General features: G+C 45.5%; 1 protein-coding gene and 1 non-coding gene across 2 annotated transcripts; one reads left to right on the top strand and one right to left on the bottom strand.

Annotated features, from left to right (window-relative positions):
* Positions 1-405: 405 nt before the first annotated feature.
* Positions 406-1883, top strand: LOC131281893 (DNA methyltransferase 1-associated protein 1). Its single transcript, XM_058311257.1, has 2 exons — positions 406-535; positions 605-1883. Exons 1-2 carry the CDS (start codon positions 438-440, stop codon positions 1848-1850), a joined length of 1344 nt encoding a protein of 447 aa, XP_058167240.1. The 5' UTR covers positions 406-437; the 3' UTR covers positions 1851-1883.
* A 15149-nt stretch (positions 1884-17032) lies between these two features.
* On the bottom strand, positions 17033-17114 carry Trnal-aag (transfer RNA leucine (anticodon AAG)). The gene has a single exon. It is a non-coding gene; the product is annotated as a tRNA-Leu (tRNA).
* Positions 17115-17347: the final 233 nt, after the last annotated feature.

Below are 17347 nucleotides of genomic sequence, written 5' to 3'. Positions count from 1 at the left end.
CGAGTGAGCCCGGTATAAGGCTACGATCATAGGACGTGCTTCCAGCAGGAAATGGCTGGCAAGCCTGTCGACCAACGACGGTCGTGTGAATTCTCAACCCGTGATTATAAACAACAGTCCATATGACAGAACGAGCGTGTCTTATTTAACGAGCGGTCAAAACAAAATCAATTGCTGCTCATCAAGTTAGATTCACCATAAAGGGCTTCCTGCCTTACGTAGGTCGGAGCATTTTCAGAAAATCGGGGCATATGGCCTTAGTTGCCGGTCCTTAATCCACAGAGGTCTACATCACCAGAGTAGCTGGCGAAGGCCCAGGAAGCTGGATTCAACAGCCGTACTGGTGTAAATCCTCGCAGACGAAGAAGAAGAAGAAGAAGAAAAGTGTAACTATTGTTCACCTATTTTAATTAAGTGTAAAAAGTTTCTGCCTCGAAATGGCCGATGTACGAGATATTCTTGAGCTGGAGCGTCCGGTGACGCCGGAGCTGACCAAGGAGGCGTTGCTAAGCTCAAAAAAACGCACAGTCGAAAGGCAAGTCAAATCGAACGCATTGGCTAAGATTTGCTTTATTTGCTCATGTTTCTCTTTTTGCATTTATAGAAAAATAGTTGCAAAACGTCCGGAGGGAATGCATCGCGAAGTATTTGCTCTTCTGTACAACGACAACAAAGATGCTCCACCACTGCTTCCAACGGACACCGTGTCTGGTTACAAGAAAACGAAGGCTCGTCTGGGTATGAAAAAGGTACGCCGGTGGGAGTGGGCACCATTTGTGAACCCGGCACGTACGGATGGAGCCGTTTTCCATCACTGGAAGCGTGCCTCGGACGAGCAGAAGGAGTATCCGTTTGCAAAGTTCAACAAGCAGCTTGACATACCCACGTACACGCTGAACGAGTACAACGCGCACCTGAAAACGACTAAGTGGACTAAACAGCAGACCGATCATCTGTTCGATCTCGCCAAACGGTTTGACGTGCGATTCATTATCATGTGCGACCGCTGGGAGCGGGCAAACTATGGTATAAAGTCGGTTGAGGACCTTAAGGAGCGATACTACGAGGTGGTTGGTATTCTGAACAAAGTGCGCAACAATGGAATGGAGAAGAAAATCTACGTGTTTGACGCTGAGCACGAGCGGCGCCGGAAAGAGCAGCTAAAGAAACTGTTTGACCGCACGCCCAAGCAGGTCGAGGAGGAGCAACAACTGCTGAACGAGTTGAAAAAGATTGAGGCACGAAAGAAGGAGCGCGAACGAAAGACGCAGGATCTTCAAAAGTTGATCTCACAAGCTGACCAGCAGCAAACCGAACACCACCAGAAGGAACAGCAGCAGCATCAGCACCAGAACCAACATCCGACTACAACCCAAAAGAAGCAAGATAAGAAGCTGAACAAGAAAAAGATTCAGCAGCAACCACGCACCTCGAAGGTGGACTCGGTGGTCAGTGCGGTCGAGAGTGCCGGCATTAAGTTTACCGATTTACGTGGCACGGGCGTTTCATTGCGTTCGCAGAAAATGAAGCTTCCCGCTAACGTGGGTCAGAAGAAAGCGAAAGCACTTGAGCAGGCACTGCAGGAGTTTAAAGTGGATCCAAATCCTCCACCGATCGAGGAAATATGCGTGGCATTTAATGAGCTTCGCTCGGACATGGTACTGCTCTGCGAGCTGAGAACGGCCCTTGCAACGTGTAACTTTGAGCTGGAAAGTCTGAAGCACCAGTACGAGGCACTCTGTCCGGGGAAAACGCTCAATATCCCTGCCGCTTTGGTCAATCCACCGGAGGACGATTCGACCGGTGAAGGTGACGGATCTTCAGCGATGGACTGTGGAATGGCAGTTTGATGTAAACTTCAGGCCATATCGGTAGGGAAGAATTTAAACAGGTTAAACTAAACAAACTGTAACAGGAATGCGAAGTAAACTTTCAATGTATTGAAAAATAGACGACAAGATAATTGTGTAAAACATATGCTTAATAATAATTTACCGGAAAAGTTTTCGTGTTTTGTTACTATGGCAATTTTACACTTCAACGACCCGTTCCGGTGAGTGTACAATTGAGAAATGCGGGGCCCAAAATATCCGAATATTCCATCTATTCCCCGGGCCATTGCGTTAGCTTTCGTTCGTAAACTGCTCCGAATGTTGTGAACCTTCATAATGCAACGTAACCCGGAATAGCATTTCCGGTTTCCCACAGGACTCAGTGAACCGTAACTCTTTCATCTAGTTTTTTTTTTTTGGAACGGTGGAAATGCATTGTTATCGTTTTTGGGAAATTTTCATTACGTATGCATTTTACACGTGTGGGCCTCAACGGTTTAGCTTGTGCGGTTAGAAAGGACGGAAGGACCCAAAAAAAAGTCTGGTAGGACGAACGGAAAAGGGAATAGGAAATAACAAGAACGGTGAGGAGAATACGATGGATCATCTGAGTCAACAAACCACATGTAGAATTCCGGGCCCACGGCTTATGAACGGAAATTTGTTCTGCGGAAACGTGATGGATTACGAAACGGCGCGCTCAAAAGCGACCACCTCCAAGGAGATGGCGAGCGATCGTTTGCTGAACTGCTTGCAGGGGGAGCTAGACGGAAACAGGGGTTTGAATGAAATGGCATACAAAACAAAGCCTTGCGCGAGCGTTTTCTCTCCAACCAGTTGCGTCTGATCAGTCAGTCGGAGCTACGCCGTTGCCGTGGAATGATCGTGATCGGTCCGTCATTAGTTAACTCTTTTCAATGAAAGTAAACAAATAACCGCGTGTGCGTGTGTGGTGCGTATTGTTTGTCTCCAACAAATAACCGCCATGCGTTCCCTACCTTCCCAATTGATAACTTGTTACAATTGGTCCGAGAGTTTGCAGATCGCATCCATATTTCCAATTTGTTCACGAGTTGCGTTTTTTCGTTTCGAGTGAAAAAGATCATCAGTGTTGTTCCTATTGAAATGTGTTAAAAGGCAACAGGACTTTTTGCGTATTATAGGCAGGGTAAATAATGACACCAGTAGTGCGTGATCGCGTCGCGTAAATATCAAGTTTACATAACCTTACTTTTCGTGGAAGATATCGATTTGAAAACGAATTATACTATTTCAAAATTGATAACGATATCTTTTGCAAAGCATACAGTGGTAGGAATAGTTTTGGTTGTTCAAAACGTGATGGTGGAATTGGTTTCCTACTTGACTAAACGTCGTTGTGAATGGTCTCTCCAGCTACTGGAATGTGATCGAGTGTGATGAAATAATATTGTTCACACAAAACCGGCAATGTGTGCACAAAAGGTGTCAGATTGGTGCCCGGCGTTAGCAAGCGATTGGGTTGAACGAAAAATACGTGCCGTGTGCTAGGCAGTTGCAGTGCAAGTTTCTGGAATTCAACCCAACGTGTTTTTAGTTGCACGCTCAGTAGGCCATAATTTTTCGTTCGCGTTAAGTGTTTTCTGTTGTGTGTGGCGATTGCGGTGCGTTTAGTCGTTCTACCGGTTTTTTGTTGCCGTTTGTCGCGTTCGCTAGTTTCACATTCAAACGGTCCAATTATTTCCACCGAAAAGAAAAGGGAACGAAACTCCTGTGCTTTCGGTAACGGTGGCTTATCTTCTCCGGTGGCGTCCGTTACGCTCGCCACAACGCAACGCCACAAAATATCCGTAGGCGTCTCGAACGCGGGGCGCGGTTTACTGGGTAGTCCCACACAAACACACTCGGCGTGACAACCGCGAGAGGCTTCGGCCGGAGCCAAGTTTTTGTGTAGGCTTGCGGGCCCCCACACTTTCGAATCCGCAGACGATCGTTGGCGACATTTCGAAAGGTCCTTTCCCGCGCACCGAAACCTCGGCCAGCAAGGAATGTTTGCCCAGCGTACTGAGGATAGCACCCGCCAAACTTCGAAGTAAACGACACCGATCGTAACACGATGGCACATCAATCGAGGTAAGTGGATGGAGCGAAAAATTGCAGCTGAGATAACCAGGATGTCGGTTCTATTTGTAGGTAAAATATTTTGAATTTTGGCAAGCCGTATCCCTCCCGAATCTTATGGTGAGGATCATGCCCGGAAGGTCAGATAGGAGGGTGTCTCTACAGTATGTCCCATAAAAAAATGCGAAAATCGGTACCTCAGATTCAAATTTTTTTTTTCAAACAAAATAATGAAACAAATTGTCATTTTAGTTAAGGAATCGTTTCTTAAGTCTTTAATGATTACATTAATAATTAGGTATACCATTTTTCTTGATCGCCTCCTCCATACAGGGACAAAATCGAGAGCATACCTTCTGAATGTATAAATCAGTTTTCGAGATCCACGCCTTGGCAATTGAAGCTGTCAGGAATCCAACGATGGTGCTAGAGCGTTCACAGGCCCTAACCTGAGCATGTGCCCCTGTTATTTAATCTAAAGGATTCAAGTCCGGGCTGGTGGGAGGTCAAATATAATTGCCAAAAAATCCATGTTTTTCTTCAGCCACGGTTGAGTTCTTTTTGAGGTACGTCACGGGACTCCATCCTATTGGTAAATGACGTGTTTTTGTGCTGCAAAGTTGGCTTTTATCCATGGCAGAACGTGGTCCTTCAAAATGTTCATATTAACCTCGGTATTAAATTTTAATTCAGCTTTGATAAATGCTGAAGGCATTTTAAAGCTATTGGGCGAAATGGTCTCAAAATCTATGATTCCAGCCGAATGTTTGGTTGTAAACTTGATTTTTAGGTTCTCTGGAACATCCTCAATCTTCTTAGGCGTTATAAATCTGTCTGTACGTGTGTTAGACACGGGATCGACGATGGACATTTTTTCATCAGAGAATACGATGACGATATTCTTTTGTTTTGATGCTGACACCAAACGTGTCGAGAACTCCAGCCGTAGTTGTTTGATTCGGTCTGTTACAAGGTGATGCTTTACTCTGACTCTGGATGAACATTTCAAGTCATGTTTGATCATCCTATGCATGGTAGTTTTTGAAATATCGGCTTCCTTAGCCAATTTCCGGATCGATCTGCTACGATTTTGTCTCACTCAACCTCACATTGATCTGATGACTTTCGGCGTGCGAGTGGACCGTGGATGGCCACTTCCTGGCTTCGTGGGATGTGGTCCACCAAAGAGTGATCGTAGGATACAGCAAACAGTGGCCAGGTGGCATCCTGCGATCGATACAATTTGTTTTACGGGCTTTTGGGCGAGCAGTAAACTAGTCACAATCTCCTTTACGAACATTTTTCACATCTTTATTACTCGAGAATCACTCTTTTGATTACATCGTCTCATAGTATACTACCAGATGATTACACACACACATGACCTTGGTAAAAATAACGTTTAAAGTTACCCAAAAATGAGCATTGAAAATTTTCGCATTTTTTTATGGGACATACTGTAGATGTCCATTAAAATGATCGATATGTATACTTCAGCCACGCGTGGGTGATCACGTCCTCGCAAAGTTTCTGTTCCGTTTGATGCCACAACATACAAGTCCCAGCCAGCTAAAGGCGGCCATCGTCCTACGCACGGTTGTATCATTTCGCAACAAAGTGAGTCAATACGGGACAAGATCGTCGTCGCGAGACACGTAGGTGGGCCACCAGACCTTCCATCCCATACAAGATGTTTATACGGTTTCAATTTTCCTTTTTCCAGTAATTTGAAGGATGATTAATTTATGGAAGTGCATATTTAAAATCATTGATATAGGCGTTTGTATAACTTTCAAACGGGCAGAAACAGTTGGTGGAGATATTGATCGAAAAAAGTTGTACAAGCAAACTATGCGTTTGTGTATCCGGTATTATATTTTGAATAGTCAATTTGTTTCTTGGCTACAGCTGTTATTTGGTTCTAGTATCTCAATCGGTCCGGTTGTTTATGAAAGGGATGTTTTATCAGATGTTTCCTGGACGCGGATGAATATTAGTTGCAGGATGTTACCGTTATCAGCTTAAATGAGTTGTCTTGGAACCGAAGCCCCTGTCTTCGTTCACTAATATCTGTCGCAGGATGTTCAATCTATGCGACCACTCGGCACTTTTCCTGAAACAATTAATCATACTAAAACTTGGTCGCTTCGAGCGTACACTTATCTCGTTTTTCGTGCTCGAATGGACTCGTTTTCGTTGGACAAGTCCTATGCTTACATCCACTAGAGCTTCTGTGGAGGATATCGTTCCGTAATCGTAACCGAAATTAATCTTTTCTTTTCGGTTTGCTCGTTTCCTCTCCGGATCAATTGAGGGCTTTTGGGGAAAAACGATACGTTTTGGATAAAACCGCAGCTAAAAGACAAATCATGCCGTTCCGGAAACGCAAACATAGATATCATTTTGGACGGCAATTTTTGGCGGTTAGCAGAAAATCGTTGGACTTCCTGATCCGACCCGGTGTACATCTGATATGAGTTTTTGTGTTTGTTTCTAGCCGTCTTACTCTACCTGTTTCCCCCGGCCACACTGACACCGTGCTGGCGCGTTGATTGATTATGACTCCGGTCGACTCCGGTCCAACGTGATCATCAGTCATAAGTAACCTGTTTACAAGACGCTGCCCTCACCCCAAGACCGTTCAGGAATGAAATCGATCGAGTTGTGAGATAATCCCGGTTGCTCAACTTACTTCATTCGTCTCCGGTTGGATGTGGAGACCTGTACCTGGATTTGTCAGCTTAAGAGATCGAGCGTTTCCGATACTCTGCGATTTTCGTGGCTTTTTCGTGTGAAGTCTCTTCCAGACTACCGGTCGGTGATTTCGAAAGGTTATTCTAGGTGTTCTCTAAAGGATTAAAGTGGCATGGTTACAAGCATCTCCTGGTGATTCTGGCGGCAACAGAAGAGAAAATAATTATGAATTTTTGATTGCGAAGGGCTTCAAAGAAAAAGCAGAGAAAAAGAAAGTCCACTTCTGTAAATTTTCCGCTAACACATTTTACTACCACCCAGCCCGTCATGGCAAATGCATTCGCGTCGCTAGTAACTGCAGCTGGTGGTCTTTTAAACTCTCCAAGTTCCAAGAACGGCGTTTCTTCACGCTGCAGCGTCATCGCATCAACTCCGCTGCACAGTTGCAGCTTAGTTTCAATTTTCCTCTTTTTAAAAACCTTTTCTTCCAGTCATTGGATCGCCGACAGGCAGCGGGCGATGACGATCGGGTTTTTGGTGTGTGCGTGTGTTTCGTCGACGCCGCCCTTTCAACATCTGTTCCACGGCTGCTGTTGTTATCGCGGGGTGTCAATTTATTGCTTTCATTAGTTTCGGATCTGTCCCGTCCCGGGAGCACCCTCACAATGCGCGCCTCTTTTTTGGGGTCCACCACTGTACATTCTCCGGCCGAGTTTCTTCCGCGGAGTCAGGAGAAAGAGAAGAAACATAAAGTAGTCACATTTTTCTAAGGCATAATCCACACGCTGTCCGCCGTCGGTCTCTGTTTCCAATTGCAGTTTATTCATATTTGATTCGAAATGTTCGGCCAGGTCCGTCCAGGCTCCGTGTTTTGTGGACGATTTTTAACGCCTTCCTAATTTCCTCTCTAAGAATGTTGAACGCCGATAGATAGAGTGTTGTAGGGGGAAAATTTAAATTCCATACCGACGACTATCGGTGAAATCGTACCGACCTGTGGTGCGTCATAATGTAGGGCACAAATTGAATTTGGGGTTCGGGAAAGATGTGGAATTTTCAAATTTTTCCGGAACTAATCCGTTTTAGTATTCACCCAAAGTTAAAAGTTTGAAATGATAGTGTCGTAAAAATAAATGAGTTGTACGAAATAAGTTTTACCTGTTTTAAACAGTCTTGGGGAAGAGTGCGTTTCGACGGAAAATTGATATTCAAATCGGTTCACCAACCAGTCACTGACCTGAATTAAAAACGACGGCCCTTGTATAAGCATATATGAACGAGCATAGATTTCAAATAGGAAGCTCCAGTTGCTCACATGCTCTAAATCACGAGCACTTTGGTTAGCAACCCCAGGTCCGATTGTTGTTAATTGCAATCGCTCCCGATACGTTTTTGGGTGTGTTTAGACCCCGTTTGACTGCGTGTCAGTAAATAAACCTAACGAGAATTGGATGCGTTTCATACTGCAGCAAGTCACGAATACTCGGCGTGGTGGTTTTACATTTTGCAAGCAGAGCATCCCACATCCGGGCGCTTGGTTTCAGGTGGCCCTCTTCCGATTTCGGTGCATCATGTTTCTAGAACACCACGCCCGTTCGTGGAATGGAGAAGCTAGAGGAGCAGCCAGCTTTTTACAGCAAACAACGACTTCATTGACAGAGCCGTCGCCGTTCTCGTTCCGCTCGACGATTTTATTGTTATTCAAATAAGTTGTTATACTTTTCCGAGCGAGTGGGCCGCCATTTGCGGCTGGTTTGGTTTTTTTTTTTCGCTCCCGGTCGTTTAACCCAACGCGTTCTTTTGCGTGTTCTCCGACTAGAACCGCTTGCACCGCTGCACTAGGCCAACACAGTTGTTGGCTCTTAAAACGATGATGCCCTGCAAGATTGGTTATAAATTGCCAGCCATTGATTTTCCTTTCGAATTTGTCACCAGCCTCTTCGGTCCTAGAGCTTGTGGCTTGCCTTCCGCCATTGTATTTAAATTTTCCGAATATGAATCCCAGACGGAAGGCGAGGCGGCTGATCGTTTGCGGAAGAACGTACGCTGACACATCGGGGTGTGACTTCTCAACCGAACCAAAGCTTAAAAAGCCCGAGCCAGTGCTGAGGGAATTGGATCGCTGTTACTTCCTTATGGCTCGGGGGAGCCTCGGAATCCTCTTTCATTCATCCCGTGTAATCCAAGCAATTGTAACCCCCTGCGACGACGATCGCTGTGTGATGTGTGATGCTCATGTTTCCTTCTCGAGTGAGAGCTTTGTGTCGAAGTTCTTGCTAGTTCTTGCGCTGAAGGGAGCCGCGCTCGATGGATAAACGCCGACGAAGCCCTATTCAATTCCATTACAGCGTGACAAATGCCATCCGAGTGTTTTGTTTGGTGCCACGGCCAGGCTCGGTCGAGAGTGATCGGGTAGGTGTGCTGTTATGCTGGATCGAGCCAACGATCATGTGTGCGAGATCAACAGATCAGACCCGCGGAGAAGCGCTCCGGCTGTGGAGGAGAATTAAAAATAAAACAACATTGTTGTGCCGGATAAAAACCGGGGGATGAAATGGGAAGAGAGGCAGGGACGACGCTGTATGTGACAATCAAAATGCAAAAAAATAAATATCCTTCTTAAGACGCCACACCCTGCTGTCTTCGTCTGGGAAGGCAAGAGAGCTCCTATAGCGTCGAATCGAATCGCTCCAAGTCGACCGCAAAAGGGTTTTGGGAACGACAGTGTAGGAAGATACATAAATTATTCAAAAATGTTTTGCACACACTGTGTCGTTGTGAAGTCCCACTACGCACGTACGATGCTGGAGGCATCACAGTTGTGCCTACCTTCGAAGATAAGCTTTTGCGGTTGGCGTTCCTCCAGCAGTCCACCGCTTACCGGATTGCCTTTTGGGGCGCTCCCATTTAGCTTTTTTTTCCCCCCTGTGCTCCTGGTGAAGTCACAACTGTTTGCCAATTACACACTCCACCCCAACGCTCTGGACTAAAAAAATATGCCTTCATGCTTTCTTCTTATGGCGAAAGGCGGCCGCAGCAGGTTCCTTCCCCGAGATCGGGTCGGAGGTTATTTGCGCGCGAGTCTCGGTTCCCTGTTTCCGAAACGAGGCAGTCAAGCATATTCCGCTACTGAACCTCCGTTTATCTTTGCTGTCCCCGTGGGTCATTGTTTGTAAATGAGGTTTCTCGTTCCTGACGAGTCCCAATATGGGAGAGGCTCTGGAATATCGTGGATGATGTTCGAATGGAATAAATCCACCCTCCCGTGAGGATCGTTCTTCGTCCCAGATGTACTATTAACCTCCTTCCCGTTAGCCCCCAGTGTTGCTCGTACATCTTAACTAAAGGTAAGAAAATTTGAAGAACCTTACCCTTTGGTTTTAAAAATGTGGGTCAAAGTAAACGACAAAGTAATCCCATATGCTTCAGTAACAATTCTTTATGTACCTTTCACGGAACTCTGCTTAGAACATTCCCCATGTCCAAGTTCTTCCCCGTCCATCCACACTGAAGGATTTATTTTCCTTTGCTTTGAGAGATTCAATTAGCCTATAAATTGAGCCGATGGGTTTTCAACGATAAAACTGACCAACATAAAATAAACACAACATTGAGGGAACCTCCTCCCGTCCAGTGACCGAGTGGATGGTGCAATGTCTCTTCGGAGGAAGCGCGCTGAAGTGCATCCATCTTCTTCCGCCCGCCATCGATTTCGAAAGGGTGCGGTTTGAAGAATCGATCGTAAAATATCGATCCACTCCCCTATCATCCGATCCGATTGCGGCCGCACATGGGTGCAGTAAAATAGTACAAAGTTATGAGACTTCCTTATGCAGCCCGGCCGTGAGCAGCGTGTCGTGTTGCATGCGTGCAGCGGAATGTGTGCTCGTGTGTGAGTTCCTCTGCTTGGGAAAAGTATTTTCCCTATCGCGGTCTGTTTTCTTCCACCAGATGTGGCCGTGCGGCGGCGAAGCATATGGTCCCCGGTGGAGGGGCCTGCAAGTCGTAAGTTAGTCGTCGACTGTTTTGTCTAGACGTCGAGAAAAAAGCCGTGCGCAGTTTGTGATGACTTTGGCGCTGACGCATCGGCGCAGTTTCACCCGGTCGGCATCTTAGACGGTAAATAAATCGAGACGTGATCGTAAAATAACTAAGATGCAGTGATAGCGTCGCTGTTCGGGTAGCAAAAGTGCGGCCAAAGGCAAATGCAAATGTTGGGAAGCGCTTTATTACTGGGGGATTAGTTTTCAAAATTTATATTTTAGTCTATCAGTTTGGTTTTTTTTCTATAAAAATAGGTCTTATCAAGTCAAAATTGGAAACTGGATAAGAATAATCTTTAACCTCTAAATCGGAGGCCCAAAATCGAAAGTATCATTCGTTGGACCTAACCTAACTCTGCATTTGCGGCAAAAGTTTTGATGTCTCTGTAATGGCTGGCAAGAGTCCGCCGGCAATGATGATGATGATGATGATGATGAGGCAACCGTGTCGCGCGCACGCCCGACGAATGACGAACAAATTTATGGCCCCTGGCCGTCGGTTGGAGGCGCGCGCGTGGGCGACTCGTGCGACGCCAATTGAAAACTCGAGATCATAAGTTTCTCCCGAGTTGAGCTGTGAGCGCCAGTGGTGTGGCTTTTGGGGCCGAAAAGCCGAGGTTCAAAAGCCGGATCCAGGCCGGTTGCTAGCCGATGGTGGAATTCAAGTTTTCGGTATATCATTATTGCTGCCGACTGCCGACTAATAACTCCGCTCGCCTGGGTCCGAGCTGGGTCCGCAGCAACTACCAACCGGTTTGATTTTGCGGGGGCTTTTGAGTTGCGAGTGTCTAAATCTGGACAGGCTTCGGCAAGGCCTTAGCCTAACGTTGGGACGTAAAGATTTAACTGTGGACTGTCTCTCCTGCCCGTAATCCAGCTGTAGCTGGTCTTCCATCTTCCAGTCCTTGTGTCGAACCACCGAATCACCGGGTGTGTTTGCATTGAAATGGAAGTTTTAATTCGGCACCGCAGAGAACTGATTTCCCAACATAGCAAAGAACAACCAGCGCTCCCTGGCCAAATATGTACCCTCACACACTTCGATCCCTCCGGGGGGGTTCCAACCTTGGATCTTCCTGTGTGCCTGAACTGTGTGGCCTGTGTACCCTCATAGCCACCAGACCGAACATCGTTTCTGCATTCCCGGATGCGATCGATGTAAATTTTTCCAAACAATAGATCAAGCTGTGCGTGTGTCGTGTTTTAGAAGTCTGAGCGTCTGAGGCGCGAATTGTGTGTCCCGCAGTTTTGTCGCACATCGCGCCCGCCGGATGGCTTCCAGCATCGCGCTACGACGTTTTTGTTTGCCCACCCCCTGCTGCTCCGCTGAAGACGGAAGAGATCGACAAACAAACCTATGGGGACCTAGATTTTAAAACAAGCCGGGGATCATCCGGAGTTTGTGGAGTTCTTTGTGGAACCCCGTTTGATGATCGTGAGGTTGATAAGATCTAACACACGTCGCGAACGCACCTTTCGGCGTCGCGTACTCGACGGCTCTCGTTCTCATTGTGGAATTGGTCTTCAGAAGTATCCACGAAAACGTGGTAAAGTGCATCGAGTTTGAATGGCATAGGAAAGTGCGCTTTACCACGTTTTTCCCTGAAATCGTCTTCACTTTGGTTGACATAGATTGATCTGCATCTGCGGCTTGAATGAAAAGCCGTTGATGAAAATGTTCACGGCTGTAAAGTATTTTTCCTCGGAATCTCGCCTCGCTTACTTTGATGAAGTAAGGTAGATAAAAGTCAAATAGACGATTGCTCCGAAGACGCCCACGGATGTGATTTGTCGGTTTTTGAACGGTGGTTGGTTCAGGTTTTTCTCATCTCTTCTCACTCTGTCTCGGAAGGCGCACGGTTGAAAATGGAAGAAGGGTAGTCTTTTGCAGCTGGGCAACGAACGAGATACTTAAGACTGCAGCGAGCGTATGCGTGCGTGAGAGTCTGTACGCATCAGCGCACGGTTAGGTTACGTCGTTGACCAATTGTTTACCAAGTATGGCGTACCGGTCCCGTCGTACACTTTACGTACACGTTTACGCGGTGATGACAACCTAGACGACGATAGGGTTACCTACCAGCGCTTCGGGGGGCTTGTTTGTCGAGGTAAAATATTTGACCAAAAGATGTGTGTCGATGGACACACTAAAAATCGTTTTACTTTTTTTTTTCTTTCGATTTTAGAAGCAACACAGAAGTGGAGAGTTGATCAGTTAGATTGATTTTTGTTTGGATTGTCATAACGGTTCGAATCCGCTTTATTTTAGAATTCATCCTGTTGAATCGTTAATAAATTTTAAGATAAATTTAAAGATTATCTCTATGTATTGCCGTAAACGGTGATTCTTACCTAAACATCGGACGTACAATAATTCAGGATCTCCGATATTGTCTTCATAGGATTTGAACTAGTTATTTTTTATGATAGTTTCTAAATCGCCAATCGTTCGAAATGGTAATTGTGTATTTATTCTTCAGCATTTCGTTCTTCACCTGAGAGCGCTCTCTCGAAGATGTGTCATGTAGCGGACCTAATTTGAATAGATTTCAAATAACTGAGGGATTGCCATTTTGCGAGCATGTTCTTCGAACGATGGACGGTTTTCCACACTTTCCACCAGAGCGCGAGAAGAGGTGTTCCTATCCAAATATCCGCCCCAAACAAATAAGGTGATAACCATTAATTCTTGTGACACTAAACTGATCCGAACAACCCCCTCGGGAACGCCGACGGTGGTGGTGTGTGGCTGACCTCTCCTCCTAGCGGTGTGGAGGATTTATGAGCGACAGTTTGGTGGGAATACATTTGAATAAACTTCCAAATTGGAATGATTTTTCCGGCGCGACGTTCGAACCCCCGACGCTCCCTGATGCTGATAAACGTAGATCCGAACGTAATCAGATCAATATAGCCGCCATGCGCCGCTTGGAACGCGGGATCGTAGGGCACTTGTTTGTATCCTCGATGGCACACTCCCCGTCCCTCCCCCCGGGGGTAGTGCTAGCTTTCACTCCTTGTTTGGGGCTTATTTAAACACTATGATTTATTTTGGAAGCTGTGCTATTTTGCCACTCTTTCTCAAAGCACTTTTTCACTCGAGGCCGAAATTTATTGACTACTTTCCTAATTCGGCTCTGTTGGTAATATTTGAATGTATATGGAAAGTGGATAATATTGTCGCTGTCCTGGATTCGCTGTGAGGTCTGTGTCTATTGATCGTGCCACACGGGAAGAGTTGGTTCATCTTTGTTTTTCACATGATCTAACTTTTATCTACAAAACTGACAATTTTTCGATCTATATGATTTTCAGTAAAAAAATTACCACACTCCGTCTTTCAACTGGGCAAGATTTATCACATCAAATGTGTAGACATATCTTTTTGTTTCTCAAGTTGTGTTTGTATTCTTTTTGTTTAATTCTCATCCCAACCCAATGATGCAAAGTTATTTGTTTTAAGGTTGTTGTATTTAGAACAGGAGATTTTTTGCTTCAACCAATTTACGCAACTTACGTAATTTTCCTATCAGCGAGGAAGTTCCCTGTGGTGTTCAGGTTTGAGGTGTGACTGGTATATTAATATATTAAACAGCTTTTCGAGCCCCGAGATGACGCGGGTGGTTCGTCCGAAGGTTTCGAATTGCGCCTTTTCACCTTCGCTTCGTTTTTGGTCGAATTGAACTGGTTGCGGTGGATTTTTACGATGGTTTATGAACAGGTTTATGTTTTTACTACCGCCACGCCGCGCGGTTCCTTGAAATGGAAGAAATCTCCTTTCAATCTCACGATTGGATTATTTCTTTTTCCCGTTTCGTTCGATTCGCTGTGCAATTCCGTTTGGACGTTGTTTAAGAGAAACAAGTTATCGATGTTGGGGGAATAAACTTGCTCCTAATCCTTTGCTAATAGAAACTGCCAGTATTAAAAACAGTCGCATAGTTTGACACTTATTGGTTAACGAACTTTTGCGTTCACATTTTAGTGGGTGAAGGTCGGAACAGGTTTATCTACAACGGACGGGTCCATATGTAGAGCTCCTTCGTAATTACTTACATAACGCGTTAATGACTTCACCCGACAAGTAGTTAATCGTTTCAGTGCAGTTGATTAGACTGGCGCGTTCGCGTTTCGAAAGCGGAATGTACGGTTACTATGTTGGCCACAAGATGGACAAGGTATGAAGATTGGTATGTTATTTCCTACAGCTAAGCGGTGGGTACCTCCAGGCCAATAGAGTGCACTTAATTGTGTGCTAAAATTTCATCAACAAATTAATTAACACCGAACTTGATCGGGACAGGATAATCCACCGAAATTTTGACACGATGTTGCTAATGTGCCAAAAGGTGGGTTTTATGCGGATCTCATCTTTGGCGAATAATTTTAAAAATAAACAGTGAATAATCCCAAGCCCAAGAACGGGATAGGTTGCACGCAAAATCGTTTGTATGACAAAGTGGAAAATAAAACACATCATCCATTGTCGTTTGGGAGTGGAGTGGAGTGGCTTTGAAGGATTGATGATCGTGCCAAACTCTGGTCCATGGAGAATCGATCGCCCACAGCCGGTCCAGCGCAGCAACCCTGGGAAGTTTTAATCCAACCCGTGCGTTGGCGGATGTCGGTAACACATTATTCTTACATTTTAATTTGCCCACCATGTGCGCGACAATCTAATCGTAAGAATCGACGCAGCCCCGAGCCGCCACCAACGCATCGCACAATTGAGGGCGGTTGGAGGAATAAAAAAAAAGTGGCTCCAGTTCACCTAGACGCAAAAATGTGCCTCCCCCCACACACGGAAGATTGGCTTGCACGGCGTTGGCAGAAGAAAGAGAGAGACCCTTGAGGAGTCGCGCAAGACGCTCGTTTGTCGATCCACGCGACATGCGAACGTTGCAAGTTAACGTCCGTGTGTTTCTGCCATTCGCTTCTATTAGGTTCATTTTTTATTATTGATGCAGATTGAGCGATCGTGTGTGCAGCTGCTGCAGCTCTGCAAATTCCATCAAATTGTCATATGACCACATGGGTCGAAAGTTGTTCTTAGTAGGCGTTGAAATGATGCAAGCCAACAAGAAGTTCGCGTCTTTGTTTGGTAAAACAAGACTATTTTATACATTTGAGTTTGAGTGAATTTTAATAATCTAAGTACTTTTAGGAAAAGTTACAAAGGAGTCCCAAGAATATGCTGTGCTTTATACGAACTGTTTCCATCGAAAACATTCCACAAGGAGTGCGGAGGAACATCAATCGGGGTCACCTTCGTACGATGCGCCGGAGTTTCAAAGGCAAGCTGTCCACGGTCGAACGTGCCGACAAAACAAAGAGCATCCCTTGGCGGCCTTTGCACGATCTTCAGCCATCGTTAGCCAGCTGCGGACACCCGCCGCTGTTCCCTGTCCGTCTGCGGGAGAGAGCCCTTTCAAATTGCAACGGCATCGCAAGACACTGCTGCTGCTGAATTAATCAGCGCCCGATGATCGTCATCGTCTTCGTCGTCGGCGGTGACTCGTCGTCGTCGTCGTCGTCTCGTCAATGTTGTGTGCGCCATTGTTTGCTCGTTTGTGTGTCGCGAATGTGTCCAGAACGATCGAATTAATTTCCAACTACTGGAGACGGGTCGGAGGAAAGACACATAAATTGACCTATAGCTCCTTGCCTTGCCTTACGTGGCGGCACACGTCTGATAAAAGTTCTTCTTGCCCCAAGCCGTGGCCTGACATTGAAGCGAGAGTGCCGTTCCGGTTTGATGTGGTTTGCATTTCAACTTCGTGAAAGTTTCGAACATGGTTTATTATTCTTTATTTAAATTCGCTCAAAGAATCCACTATACGATTCTTTCACTTTTGACCGACGACTTTCTACGCCGAAGTTCAATTCTGTTCCATTTTTTTTATTTGACATATTTGTCAAAACGTTGCAGTTTAAACTGCAATTGTTCGTACAATTTTCTACTTGGCATTAACACGTCAGCAACGAGTTGACATTTTGGGCCCCAAGGCATTCATTCATTCATTTATTTACGTAGCTGCTAGAGTTCACCAGCGGCATCTGTTTGTTATGAGTCGACTAGAAGGACGTTTTTTTTATGCGCGTCTGCGTAGTAGGCTTTCGATCGCTAATGATGTAGAAGCGTGGCGTAGGTGTAAAGCTGACAAACATGAACGGATGTGTGTATAAATAAATATAAATGAGCCTGGTCGAGATGACCGGTTCCATTTTTGGGAGGTTTTAAAAGGCGACAGGTATGATTTAATATTCCCATTTTCGTGATGCACTACGACCTTTACTAGTGTAAAGTAAAAATGGAATAGGGTTTAAAATACCGATTAGGGCAATATAAAAATAATTTTATCGTGGCAGCGGTGGGATTCGAACCCACGCCACCGAAGTGACTGGTGCCTTAAACCAGCGCCTTAGACCGCTCGGCCACGCTACCTGTGTTAGGATACCGTGGTTAATTGGCAGTTTTGCATCGTTTATCAAGTGTACAGTCCTGCTAAAACATTTAATCATTCGAATGTAAAGAGTGCACAGTGACTTGTTACAACAGATTTGACCCTCAGCATGCCTTTTTTCCTCTTCCATCGCCTTTTCTGTGTTTTTCTTGTGTCTTCATCGCATCGAAGGCGCTTCTACAAGCTTTTTAGGGGAAAGTGTTAGAAATGCTGT

This window comes from Anopheles ziemanni, chromosome 2 (genome assembly GCF_943734765.1).
Source record: "Anopheles ziemanni chromosome 2, idAnoZiCoDA_A2_x.2, whole genome shotgun sequence".
NCBI lineage: Eukaryota > Metazoa > Arthropoda > Insecta > Diptera > Culicidae > Anopheles > Anopheles ziemanni.
Note: the sequence above shows the minus strand (reverse complement) of the source record. Positions and strands in the feature narration are given on the sequence as shown.

Coding starts and splice junctions, on each gene's coding strand:
- LOC131281893 (XM_058311257.1), top strand. CDS start 438: ATGGCCGATGTACGAGATATTCTTGAGCTGGAGCGTCCGGTGACGCCG. Junction 536..604: donor AAAAAACGCACAGTCGAAAG/GCAAGTCAAATC, acceptor TTGCATTTATAG/AAAAATAGTTGCAAAACGTC.